At 39.5% G+C, this 12,277-nt stretch overlaps 1 protein-coding gene across 4 annotated transcripts in view; it reads left to right on the top strand.

Annotated features, from left to right (window-relative positions):
- Positions 1 to 12,277, top strand: part of LOC135095504 (uncharacterized) — a 189,083-nt gene that overhangs the window by 112,393 nt on the left and 64,413 nt on the right. For all 4 annotated transcript variants that reach the window (XM_063996363.1, XM_063996366.1, XM_063996362.1 and 1 more), the window contains one exon: positions 9,133 to 11,640. In XM_063996363.1, the coding sequence (XP_063852433.1) occupies positions 9,133 to 9,138 (6 nt within the window). In that variant the 3' untranslated portion in view covers positions 9,139 to 11,640. The remainder of the gene's footprint in view (positions 1 to 9,132; positions 11,641 to 12,277) is intronic.

Genomic DNA, 12,277 nt, shown 5'->3' with positions numbered 1-12,277 from the left:
CACTGGTCAGCTGACGAGGTTTGTGGGGCACTGAGAGGTGGTACGTATCATTATTCTCAAGCATTATCGTGTGTCACTGTTGTCTTACTGCAACACTCATTCTTTCTGTTGATGAATATATCGTGAACACGCTCAACATGGCAAGTGAGAAAAAACATTCAACAAAAGTTACAAATAGCAGGAAATATGTCCTCAGTAAATATGCCCCGGTGTTGTAGCAGGACCAAGTGACGCCACACCGCCATTGATTCAAATTTCTTTCCTGACTGGACTATGTAAATACATAGAAAATTAACCTCTGCTGTAGGCTGGACTGTGGAGTGTGTAAGGAGCAATATCGTGGGTGACGTGTGTGCAGGTTGAAATGCTGTACGTGCACAGAAGGATGTCTCCTCATGTCAGCGAAGTACTATTACATGTCCAAATTTGTGGGACGTGTATGTTACAAACTCACACAGCGCTGTGAAATATTATTTTCTTGTTTAACGTGATTTTTTTTTTTTTTTTTTTTCAAAATACATTTTTTTTTTTTCTTTTTTACGAGTGACTAGCCTAGCTCACTTCAAGGGAGTTCACTCTAACGGTATAACAGCAAATACAACAATAGTATATAAGTACACAGTGCGTATAATCAACACAAACACTAACAACTACCATTACCGCCACCACCATCCACCACCAATACCACCACCAACACCACCACCACTACTACTACTTTTAATAATAATAATAATAATAATAATAATAATAATAATAATAATAATAATAAAAATAATATAATTTTAATTTCCACTATGCTCCTACATGACTAGGTGATATTTTGCTGATACTATTAATACCTTTAATACTGCTACTACAATAATCTACTACTGCAGCTTGTGGTGGTGCTGCTGCTGCTAATACTTATATCACCTATCAATTTAACTAGGCTAGAGTACTACTGATGCTAATCATTCTTCCTCCTCCTCTTTCTCCTCCTCCTCCTCAAGTTTTTAACATTCACTAATATTTTATTCTCCTCTCACTTTCCCGAGATGAAGCGAATGAAGGAAAGTGGTGCTGCTTTTAGAAAAAAGAGAAAGGAAAGAGAGTAATTAATTAAAAAGCATGAAGGGGCACTATTGCAATTCATCAAGCCTCAAGAAACTACTACTAACATCAACCAAACCACTACTGAAACTGGAGAAGTTTGCAAATCCAAACCATTATCAGATTCAAATGATTCAACTCCAAGTGATTGGTCAACTACAAGTAATGTAGAACATGAGCCTCATGAGAAAAAAATATTCAGAGTGGACAGAGTGGACTTAAAAGATATTGGTCTATGGCCAAGCATGATTAACAATGACACACAGATCTTACTGCTATGTCAAGGTGCATCTGTGATCCAAAATCTAATTTCTGTGAAGTAATGCGTCAAGGTGAATCAACCAAAGGACAAACCAGAAATCTAACACGTGAGTGGTTTTTTTTAAACTTTGCCAAACTGGTGTATTCTCCTTCCAAGAAAGCTCTTTACTGCTTTTGTTGCAAACTCTTTGCAGAAGAAAGGAATCTGTGGATGGATTCAACATATGGTGGAAACTGAATCCTAAAATATCTCAGCATGAATCCAGTGCACCACATGTTCAGAATTTCACAAAATGGAAGGAGCTGGAAATTAGGGCTGCTCTTGGAGCAACAATAAATGAAAAGGAACAAGAAGTTGTTGAAAATCAAGTAAAAAAAGTGGAAGGAGATCTTTCAAGATTGCTTGATATCGTAAGATTTCTAGCAAAACAAAATTTGCCTTTACGAAGGCACCGAGAAGCAATGAATTTTGAGAGTAAAGAGACTGGTACTGAACCAGAAGTAACAGAAAATTGAGGAAATTTTTTTTTAATTAGTTGATTTGCTGGCAAAATATGACCCACTATTATGTGAACATCTAAGAATCCAGATGGGAAGTAAGTTCACTAGTTCTTATCTGTCACCTACTATTTAAAATGAGTTTATTGAGATTTTGGGAGAAAATGTAAGAAGCAAAATCATCAACCAATTAAAAGAAGCAAAGTACTTTTCAATGATATTCGACAGCACTCCTGATATTTCACATAAGGATCAAATCAGTCAAGTTTTTCACTATGTTATGATCAGTGGAGATCAAGTTAAGGGTGTGGAATCATTGATTTCATTGAAACAAAAGATAAAACGGCCCAAAATATTGCAACTGTGATTTTGGAATAATTATAAAATGATGGCATTAATATTAAAAACTGCAGAGGGCAGGCATATGATAATGCTACAGTAATGGCTGGTCATTCTGGTGTTCAGAAGCATATTAAGGAAATGAATCCAAAATCAGAATTTGTTGTTTGTACAAATCACTCACTGAATTTGGCTTGTGTTCATGCAGCTTCTGTTGCTGTAAATTGTTACCTTTTTTGGAACTGTTTACATTTTTTTCATCATCAGCCCATCGCTGGGACGTTCTAACTTCTGTCACTGGTCAAAGTGTGAAATGCATAATCGAAACAAGGTGGAGTGCAAGGGGAAATGCTGTATGTGTTGTAAAGAAACATTTCTCAGAAATTTTAAGTGTCTTAGAAAAGTTAATTTGCGCAGAAGAATATACAGTTACCAGATCAGAGGCTGGTGTGCTACTTAGTGCTTTGCAGCCATTTCCATTTCTGTGCTTTCTTGGCCTGTGGGAACCTGTCCTCCTAGAAATTAATGACACACAGGCCTACCTCCAAACCAAAGAACTTACGTACAACAATGTGATATAAAACTCAGGGCATTAGAGGATTTTTTGGTTAAGAACAGAGAAAAGCTAGTAAATGATAGAGTTAACTATGCTAAAGAAGTTTGTGATGATCTGGGTATAGTCATGGAGCATCAGCGTCAGAACAGAGAGAAGAAGCATATTTTTGGTGAAGGATCACAAGATGCTGGATTGCCACATGACATTGAATTAAAAAGAGAAATGTTTTCTTCACTGGACAGAGTGATCCAAGAAATAAGTCGTGAGATTTCAACAGCTTCATGAACTTGCTGAGAAATATGCTTTCCTTACTCCTGCACATCTTATTGATGATCAGTATGAGCGCCAACTTACTCAAATAGATCATGATGACATTGATAAAGATGACTTCCTACTTGAAAGAAAAAGACTGCAGCATTTTATTGGTGTTGCTACTTGTCAAGGTCAAACGAATATGTGGAAAGAAGGCTCCCTGGAGCTTTTGCAGTTTTATTCATAAATATAATCTTGGGAATTCAGTTCCAAATCTAGTAGTTATGCTGTAGATTTTACTCACAATTGCTATCAGTGTTGCTACCTGCGAGAGGACTTTTTCTAAACTAAAACTAACAAAAAATTACTTAAGGTCTACTATAAGCAACCTGAAGTTAAGAAATCTTGCCATGTTGTCTATAGAGAAACAACTTGCAGATGAAATAGATTTTGACAATGTTATTGATGATTGTGCTAACAGAAAAGCAAGAAAAATTTCTTTTGTAGAAAGAAATTTTCAGCTGGTTAAAATTATTCAAAGAAAACCATTTATGAGTAATTATTAAATTTTCCTTTTAAAGAATTTAATTCCTTTATCAATCAATAAAAAACCGCTAATTATGTCTGAATATATATATATATATATATATATATATATATATATGCATTGTAATATTGTATTACTTCTGGGAAGGGCAGCAAATTAATTGAAGGCCGTGGGTTGTCCCGGGTGGCAAAAACACTAGCAACGCCACTGACCCATACTATAATGAAATAAGGCAAAAATGTAAATTTATTGTTCTAACCACAAAAAGCAAGTTTTAGGATCAAAATTACTTTTTTTTTTCTCTCTCTATTTTGTTTAGATGGAAATAACTAGAAAATTATGGTTTGGGGCCAAGGACAGGACAAAAGTGAAATTTTGTTACAGTATTATATATAACTTTAAATTAAAATTGTACCTTGGCGTGGACGAATACGTCTTTCCCACTGACACCAGTAATATTTAAGATAACCACAAGCCAAGATTCCTGGCTTTTTTTACACAAGTCAGATAAAAAAAAATCCCTTTCACAAGATCAAGGGCAGATTTGTAGGAAATGATAACTCAATGTAGTTATGGAGATATTCTGGACTATTGTTTTCAGACTTAAGTTTATTAATAGACGGTTAGGTTCTGGCAGTATGTGGAACAATTAGCTAAGATGTTCAAGAACAACCTGAAGGCAGAGAAGGGTCACAAACTTTTGGGGATATTGAGAAACAATGAATAATCAATCAGGCAGAAGGAAGTACTCTAATGTGAGGTAGTCCAAATAAGGCCTGGCATCCACACTCAGGACTCAGTGGCTAACCGACCCTGTTTGTTGACTTTGTTTGTTCGCCCCAAAATTTTGGAGTATTCTCAAACCTTGTCTGTGTGGGAATAACCATTTGTGCTTGATATAAAATGATTACTTGACTGAGTGGCTAACTGCCCATCTTTGCTGACAGAGCATAAGATGTACATTCCCTTGCTAAGTATCAGTTAGTTTAAGAGAAATGACTTCAGGATGTAAACTTGAACTCAGGATAGATATATAGTTTTCTTTGTTTTTGTATTAGTCAATATACACCAGTGATACACAACACGTTTTGATGTAACACCAACACTGAAATTAAGAAAGCTCTTACCCAAAAGTTTACATCAAAAGAGATTAGGATTGACTCCTGGCCACATTCACATTAACTGTTGTTAATTATTCATTTAAAATTATTTTTTGTTAACTGATTTAGGACACTGTCACTTTTCTTGGAATAGGGGGCCAACAACTCAAAGGTAACAGAAAAATCTACCAAGTAAACCAATACTGAATACTAAGTATTCAGAAAAATATAGTACAAGGCCCTTACCTTTTATGTAGATTTACCTACATCAAATAAAATTAACCTTTTGTCATGGGGTTTTTCCAGTGCCATATAGAACCCCAGCTACTTAACATTGTATTGCTCTCATCGTCTTTTAGTGTGTTTAAATTACCCACAGGTGCGCATATACCTATTAACTCATTTGGGAAACAGGTTAACATTAATGTCCCATTTGACCAGGTGGGAAAACAGTTATTAATCACTCCAAAAAAAAAGAATCATTAAAAGTAACCTCAAGAACTTATGTCCCTGCAATTACCATATTTGATGGTTTATAATGTATCAGTTGCATCTGTTGTAACAATTATTATTGTATATATTCATCACTCATATATTGCATTGTCCAGTATTCCACGTGCACTGCCCTTATCTAGCCAGTCTGATCTATTTTTTAACCTTTTCTCCTTCCTCTCTCCCTCTCAAGGGAATATCACACCTTCCCTACATTCCTGCCAGACCTTAGGGAAAACACCTGCATTGCCTTCCTTATCTTTTTTGCAGGGCATTGGTCAGAATAATAATCTCTGTCACTGGTCCCTTTACCCCATTTCCAGGCACCTGATTGGCCATCCCTTCACCTAAGATTCTCAAATCTGATCCATTTCTTTTCACATAAATAAAGCCTGTATGAGTCAACTTTCAGAGAGAGTCAGATCAGATCAGAGACAATCTTCAGAGAGAGAGAGTCAAGCATCATCATGTGCATCATAATCTGTGTCTTGATATCACGCGTGTACATCTCTTTCCATCATTAAGTCAAGAAAGTACATCTGTCTGTTGTGTTACCTTCACTTGCATAATCAACCATAATCTAAACCCAAATACTCCTTGCTACCAGTATTCATCAGAGAATCAACAAACCACATCCAGTGCTGCCATTGTCACCTCCAGCAACATCCATTAAGTCACACATCCAGGAAATCAATCTAGTACGAGGTGGTGGCCAGTGGTATCCAGCTGCTAGTAATGGTGTGCAGCGGTGTTGTACGAATGAGGAACACACAAACCTCTTGATTCTCTCAAAATCCATTACACGCTGAGACACGCATATCACACCACCATCACAAGCAAGTTGCAAGTTGTCATCTTCATCACATAAAAGAAATCGTGGATGTATCGCTATTGACAAGGGGACCATAAATGTCCCCAGGTCGGACTGCCTTTCTGTCGATGACCCTAAGTGTCTTGACACCCCCCTCAACTTTTCTTCATTAACTTCTGCAACATTCGCAGTCTAAGATCTAATTTTCAATTTGTAGAACACCACCTCTCCTCTTCTAAAACTCATCTTTTTCTCACTGAAACTCAGGTGTCTGAGGCAACTGACAGTAACTCCTTTTCTGTTCCCTCCTACTTTCTCTATCCTCATTCTCGATCCAGAGCTGGATCTTGCGTTTATGTGCGCAATGACTTAACCTGCTCTCATACCCATGCTCTAGAATCTTCCGAGTTTTCCACCATCTGGCTACGACTACAGAGTCACTCTCAAACTAAATTTATCTGTGCTGTATACCTCTCAGCTAACTCCTCTGGCTATAAAAAATTCTTTGACTACTTAACTTCCAAAGTGGAGCACATTCTGACCCTCTTCCCTTTTGCAGAGATCTCCATTGTTGGAGACTTCAATGTCCACCACCAGCTTTGGCTTTCCTCTCCCTTCACTGACCATCCTGATGAACTAGCCTTCAACTTTGCTATCCTCCATGACCTAGAGCAATTGGTGCAACACCCTACTCGTATTCCTGACCGTCTTGTAGATACGCCCAACATTCTTGACCTTTTCCTGACCTCTAATATTTCTGCCTATGCTGTCACCCTTTCTTCTCCATTGGGCTCCTACCATCACAATCTCATATCTATATCTTGTCCTATCACTCCAGTCCCTCCTCAGGATCCCTCTAAGTGAAGGTGCCTCTGGCATTTTGCCTCTGCTAGTTGGGGGGACCTGAGGAGGTATTTTGCTGATTTTCCTTGGAATGACCACTGCTTCCGTGTCAGAGACCCGTCTTTGTGTGCTGAGCACATAACAGAGGTGATAGTGTCTGGCATGGAGGCATACATTCCTCACTCTTTTTGTCAACCTAAACCTTCCAAACCTTGGTTTAACACAGCTTGTTCTTGTGCTATACATGATAGAGAGGTGGCCCACAAAAGATATTTAAGCCTTCCATCACCAGAATCTCATGCACTTTATATTTCTGCCCGTAACCATGCCAAGTCTGTTCTCCAACTAGCCAAAAACTCCTTCATTAACAGTGTCAAAACCTTTCAAGATTTAATTCCCCTCATGACTTTTGGCATCTAGCCAAAAACATCTCCAATAACTTTGCTTCTTCTTCTTTCCCTCCTCTATTTCAACTAGATGGCACCACTGCTATCACATCTATTTCTAAAGATGAACTCTTTGCTCAAACCTTTGCTAAAAACGCTACCTTGGATGATTCTGGGCTTGTTCCTCCCTCTCCTCCACCCTCTGACTACTTCATGCTACCTATTAAAATTCTTTCGTAATGATGTTTTCCATGCCCTTGCTGGCCTAAACCCTCGGAAGGCTTATGGACCTGATGGAGTCCCTCCTATTGTTCTCCGAAGCTGTGCCTCCGTGCTTGCACCTTGCCTAGTCAAACTCTTTCAGCTCTGTCTGTCAACATTACCATTCCTTCTTGCTGGAAGTTTGCCTACATTCAGCCTGTTTCTAAAAAGGGTGACCGTTCTAATCCCTCAAACTACCGTCCTATTGCTTTAATTTCCTGCCTATCTAAAGTTTTTTAATCTATCCTCAACAGGAAGATTCTTAAACATCTATCACTTCACAATCTTCTATCTGATCACCAGTATGGGTTCCGTCAAGGCCGCTACTGGTGATCTTCTGGCTTTCCTTACTGAGTCTTGGTCATCCTCTTCTTAGATATTTTGATTTGGTTTAGAAGATCATTAATGATCTAAACCAAACTTCTTGTCCTATCCACTCCTATGCTGATGATACCACCCTGCACTTTTCCACGTCTTTTCATAGACGTCCAACCCTTCAGGAGGTAAACATTTCACGCAGGGAAACCACAGAACATTTGACTTCTGATCTCTCTGAAATTTCTGGTTGGAGCAGAACAAATTTGGTATTGTTCAATGCCTCAAAAACTCAATTCCTCTATCTATCAACTCGACACAACCTTCCAGACAACTATCCCCTCTTCTTCAATGACACTCAACTGTCCCCCTCTTTTACACTGAACATTCTCGGTCTGCCCTTTACTTATAATCTGAACTGGAAACTTCACATCTCATCTCTAGCAAAAACAGCTTCTATGAAGTTAGGCGTTCTGAGACATCTCTGCCAGTTTTTCTCATCCCCCCCAGCTGCTAACTCTGTACAAGGGCCTTATCTGTCCATGTATGGAGTATGCTTCACATGTCTGGGGGATTCCACTCAAACTGCTCTTCTAGACAGGGTGGAATCAAAAGCTTTTCATCTCATCAACTCCTCTCCTCTAACTGATTGTCTTCAGCCTCTCTCTCACTGCCGCAATGTTGCATCTGTAGCTGTCTTCTACCACTATTTTCATGCTAACTGCTCTTCTGATCTTGCTAACTGCATGCCTCCCCTCCTCCCGCAGCCTCACTGCACAACTTTCTTTCTCTCACCCCTATTCTGTCCACCTCTCTAATGCAAGAGTTAACCAGTATTCTCAATCATTCATCCCTTTCTCTGGTAAACTCTGGAACTCCCTGCCTGCTTCTGTATTTCCACCTTCCTATGACTTGAATTCCTTCAAGAGGGAGGTTTCAATTTTTGACTACTGCTTTGGACCCCTTTATGGGACTGGCATTTCCGTGGGCATTTTTTTTTTTAATGAATTTTTGTTGCCCTTGGCCAGTGTCCCTCCTACATAAAAAAAAAAAAGTCGCATTCCTGATCCTGCCTGTCCACCATGCGCCCCTCTGACCCAGCATAGCCACCCACACTGCTGTAGCTGTCCTGCTCACACCCGCTTCTCACATGGACACATACTTACCTTCACCTGGTCTCCACCGCTCCTGCCTCATCTCCCTGTGGCCACACTCATCAGCCACTGCCATTCCTGCTCACCCTCTTCGTGTTGCCTGGTCACCGCCTTGCTTCTTCCTAAGGTGTGGGTGTCCCTTAGCTCCTTCCTGAGCCACCCCCATCCACCATCATCTCCCATCTGGGTACTCACAGTAACACTTCATCTGGTCATCTTCCCTTGCAGCAGTAGACACTGGGTCGCCACATCTGTCAGCTATCACCATCCCTATGACACCTGGTTGTTGCTCATCACCACACCCTCATCTGCTCCACTGAATCACTGGTCTCCACCACTGATGCCTCCCTGCCTGGACTCGCCAAGGTCACCTCTTCCTTCCATCCTGAGTCCTCCCAGCTGTGTTCTCCAGTCATCTGGTTGTCAGACCAGCACCGCAAAAATTTAAGTATTCATTTCAGTTCTAATTATTCCTTGTCTTCTCCACTCTTCCCTCTTCTGATATGTTTGTGCCTGTCTGTTTGTCTGTCTATCTTTCTTACCATCAGTGTATATATTATTCCCTTCTGTCCTTCATTATTATTTTTTGTTGTTCTTCATTTATTATATTATGTGTTATTCTGTGTGTTTAATATTTCTGTGTATGTTTATTCATCCATTCTTCTGTGACACACACGTCTTCCTATGAAAACACGGTAACAGTCTGCACTGTCATCTTCATCACTACCTGCCAAAATGTCCACTGAAAACATCATAACATCTAACATCACCTTTATTCATGAATCTCATCAACTTCCTTTTCTTTTTTTTTTTGTGGAATTGGCACAAAAACCATTCATCAGTTTATTCAGAGTATTAAGAAGGAATGTACCAGACGTTCAGCCACATCTGATAAGGAGAAAAATATCCATTTTAAAATCTCATATCTGTCGAGCCCTGGTAAAAATCAGATAAACTCATTTCTCTCATTACCTTTGATGACTTCACTCAGCTCAGAAATAATTTCCAGAGTCATTCATAGCTTGGAGCCACCCATTCTTTCTTCAAACTCTCAAAATCTATCACACAGCACGTCCACTCACACACTAATCCTTACAAGGCAGAAAACATTGCCTCCTCTCTGAGCTCAGAATTGATCGCTCAACTCCAAGATTCAAATTGGTTTACTGGTGACTCACTGTCAAAGGATGAGTTAAAAAAGACCCAGAGATTATCTCTTGTTCACTGCCTTCCTTGATGCTCCCAACTTCCAGGTTGCAAGTGACACTGAATTCAACAAAACGGATTACACATATGATGCCTGCAAAATAATATTTGATAAGCGTCCTATTCCTAGTTCTGAGCCTATTCAGGTACTTTACGCTCACTCACCTGATTCTTCTATCTCAGCTGCTTACCTTCTCGTCCTTCTTCACCTTCTCATGGGCATTTTTATGCTTGACATGATCCTTCTTCACGCAGGTATCATTATACTAGATCGAAATCGAAGTCAAGAAATGTCACCTGCACCCATTGCAAACTGCCTGGTCATGTCATCGCACAGTGTAAAGTTGTTCTTGATAGCTCAGGTAGACACTCATTCTACCCTGATGCATTCTGTTTTTTCCATAAAAATGTAGGTCATTCCTTGCAAGACTGCAGGCGTTATCATGCACAGTCTCAGGTTGCTCAACAAACAAAATTGGGAAACGATGTGCGCCATTCACTGGCCAATCCATCATATCATCATCACTCCTCAAATCATCACCTTCTTATGTATCTAAACACCATACAAAGCACAAAGTATGCTTCACCTATCATCTTAACTCAGTACTTCCTTCAGTTAACTTTAGATATGTTGGATTATTCATTGGCATTGTCACAGATGTTATGTGTCACTCTACATTATAAAAAGCTTTCTTTAACACGGGTGCTGCTGTTAACCTTATCAAGATGGATGAATTTTGAAGACTCTCTTCCTCCTCTCAGAATCACATCACTGCATTACCTCCTGACATTAATCTCAGCGGTCTATCTGGGAAAATTGTCTTACCTCATGGGAAAGTACTTTTATCGCTGTCCTCCAGCAACCAAATATATGTGATTACTTCTACATTGTATCAAATGTATCTTTTAATGCTGATCTTCTCATAGGCTTCAACACCATATGCAAGTATGGTATCAGTTTATTCCCTGCTATCAATAAAATCACTTAAGGGGATACTTATATTCCTACTATTCTTCCCTATGATACTCCTTCTCTTGCTGGTGTGATAATATCAGCCACAACTCTTCCTTCCCCTAGCGACCAGACATTATCTGCACGGGATTCTTATGTTACATCATCTAGCTTGCCTGTCTCACAGCCTCATTTTCAACCATCTTCCTTGTCAGACCACAATGTAACTCATTGTAAACACATTTTACTAGCAGATCCAGTAACACTGTCTGAATGTGCTTTATATGTTATAAACGCTAAGGTTAAGTCTGCTGTATCAGGCTCTAATATCCTCTGCTATGCACAACAATCTCCATGTAAAGGTGACAGCCATAACATGTCTTCTCTCCTGCCTATCACAAAAAATCATATATTTGTTCTTGATTTCCCAGTCTCAACAAGAATTATCCGCTCTCCTCAATTCCTTCAGGAATGTTGTCTCTGAGTCACACAGACGTCATCACCCACTCAATCCATCTGACGCCTGGGTCCAAGCCATCTTACATCCCTTGATCATCTGCTTGATGAAGTTGTGCAAGGTATGTTGCATCAGGATGTTGTTGAACCTGCCTGTTCTCACAACACCCCTTTGTTACTCGTTCTTAAGAAACAAGGTGATGGGTGTGTCTACTATTCCTGATTGTTTTCCAGTGCCGAGACTGGGTGATCTTCAGTCTGTAGGCGATTCAAATGTGGTATTTTCCACCCTAGATTTGTATTCAGGATTCTTTCAGGTAGAACTTGAGGAAAGTTCACAGGCATACACTGCCTTCACTATCTCCTTTGGCCAATTAATGTTTAAACGTATGGCTCAAGATCTATGTAACCCACCTTTGACATTTCAAAGATTGATAGAATCTGTTCTCTCAGGTCTCATTGGTAAAAGTGCCTTCTGCTTCCTCAATAATAACATTGCATCAAAAAAAACTACAAGAGCATTTTCACACACTTTCTCTCGGTCTGTCATGCTTTCAAGCTGTTGGCTTCAAAATCAAACTCAGCAAATGCTCGTTTCTCAAACAGCAAGTCAAATTCCTTGGCCATAAAGTCAACAGAGATGGTATTCACACTTTAGATGACAAGGTAAATGCTGTGAAAATTTTTCCTGCTCCCACCAATATTGATCGGATGAGGCAATTCATCGGTCTTGCTAGATTTTATCGCCAGTTTATCAAA

The sequence above is a fragment of the Scylla paramamosain genome, chromosome 49 (genome assembly GCF_035594125.1).
Source record: "Scylla paramamosain isolate STU-SP2022 chromosome 49, ASM3559412v1, whole genome shotgun sequence".
In the NCBI taxonomy this organism is placed as follows: domain Eukaryota; kingdom Metazoa; phylum Arthropoda; class Malacostraca; order Decapoda; family Portunidae; genus Scylla; species Scylla paramamosain.
The sequence above is the reverse complement of the archived record's forward strand: the minus strand, read 5'-3'. Positions and strand labels throughout refer to the sequence as shown.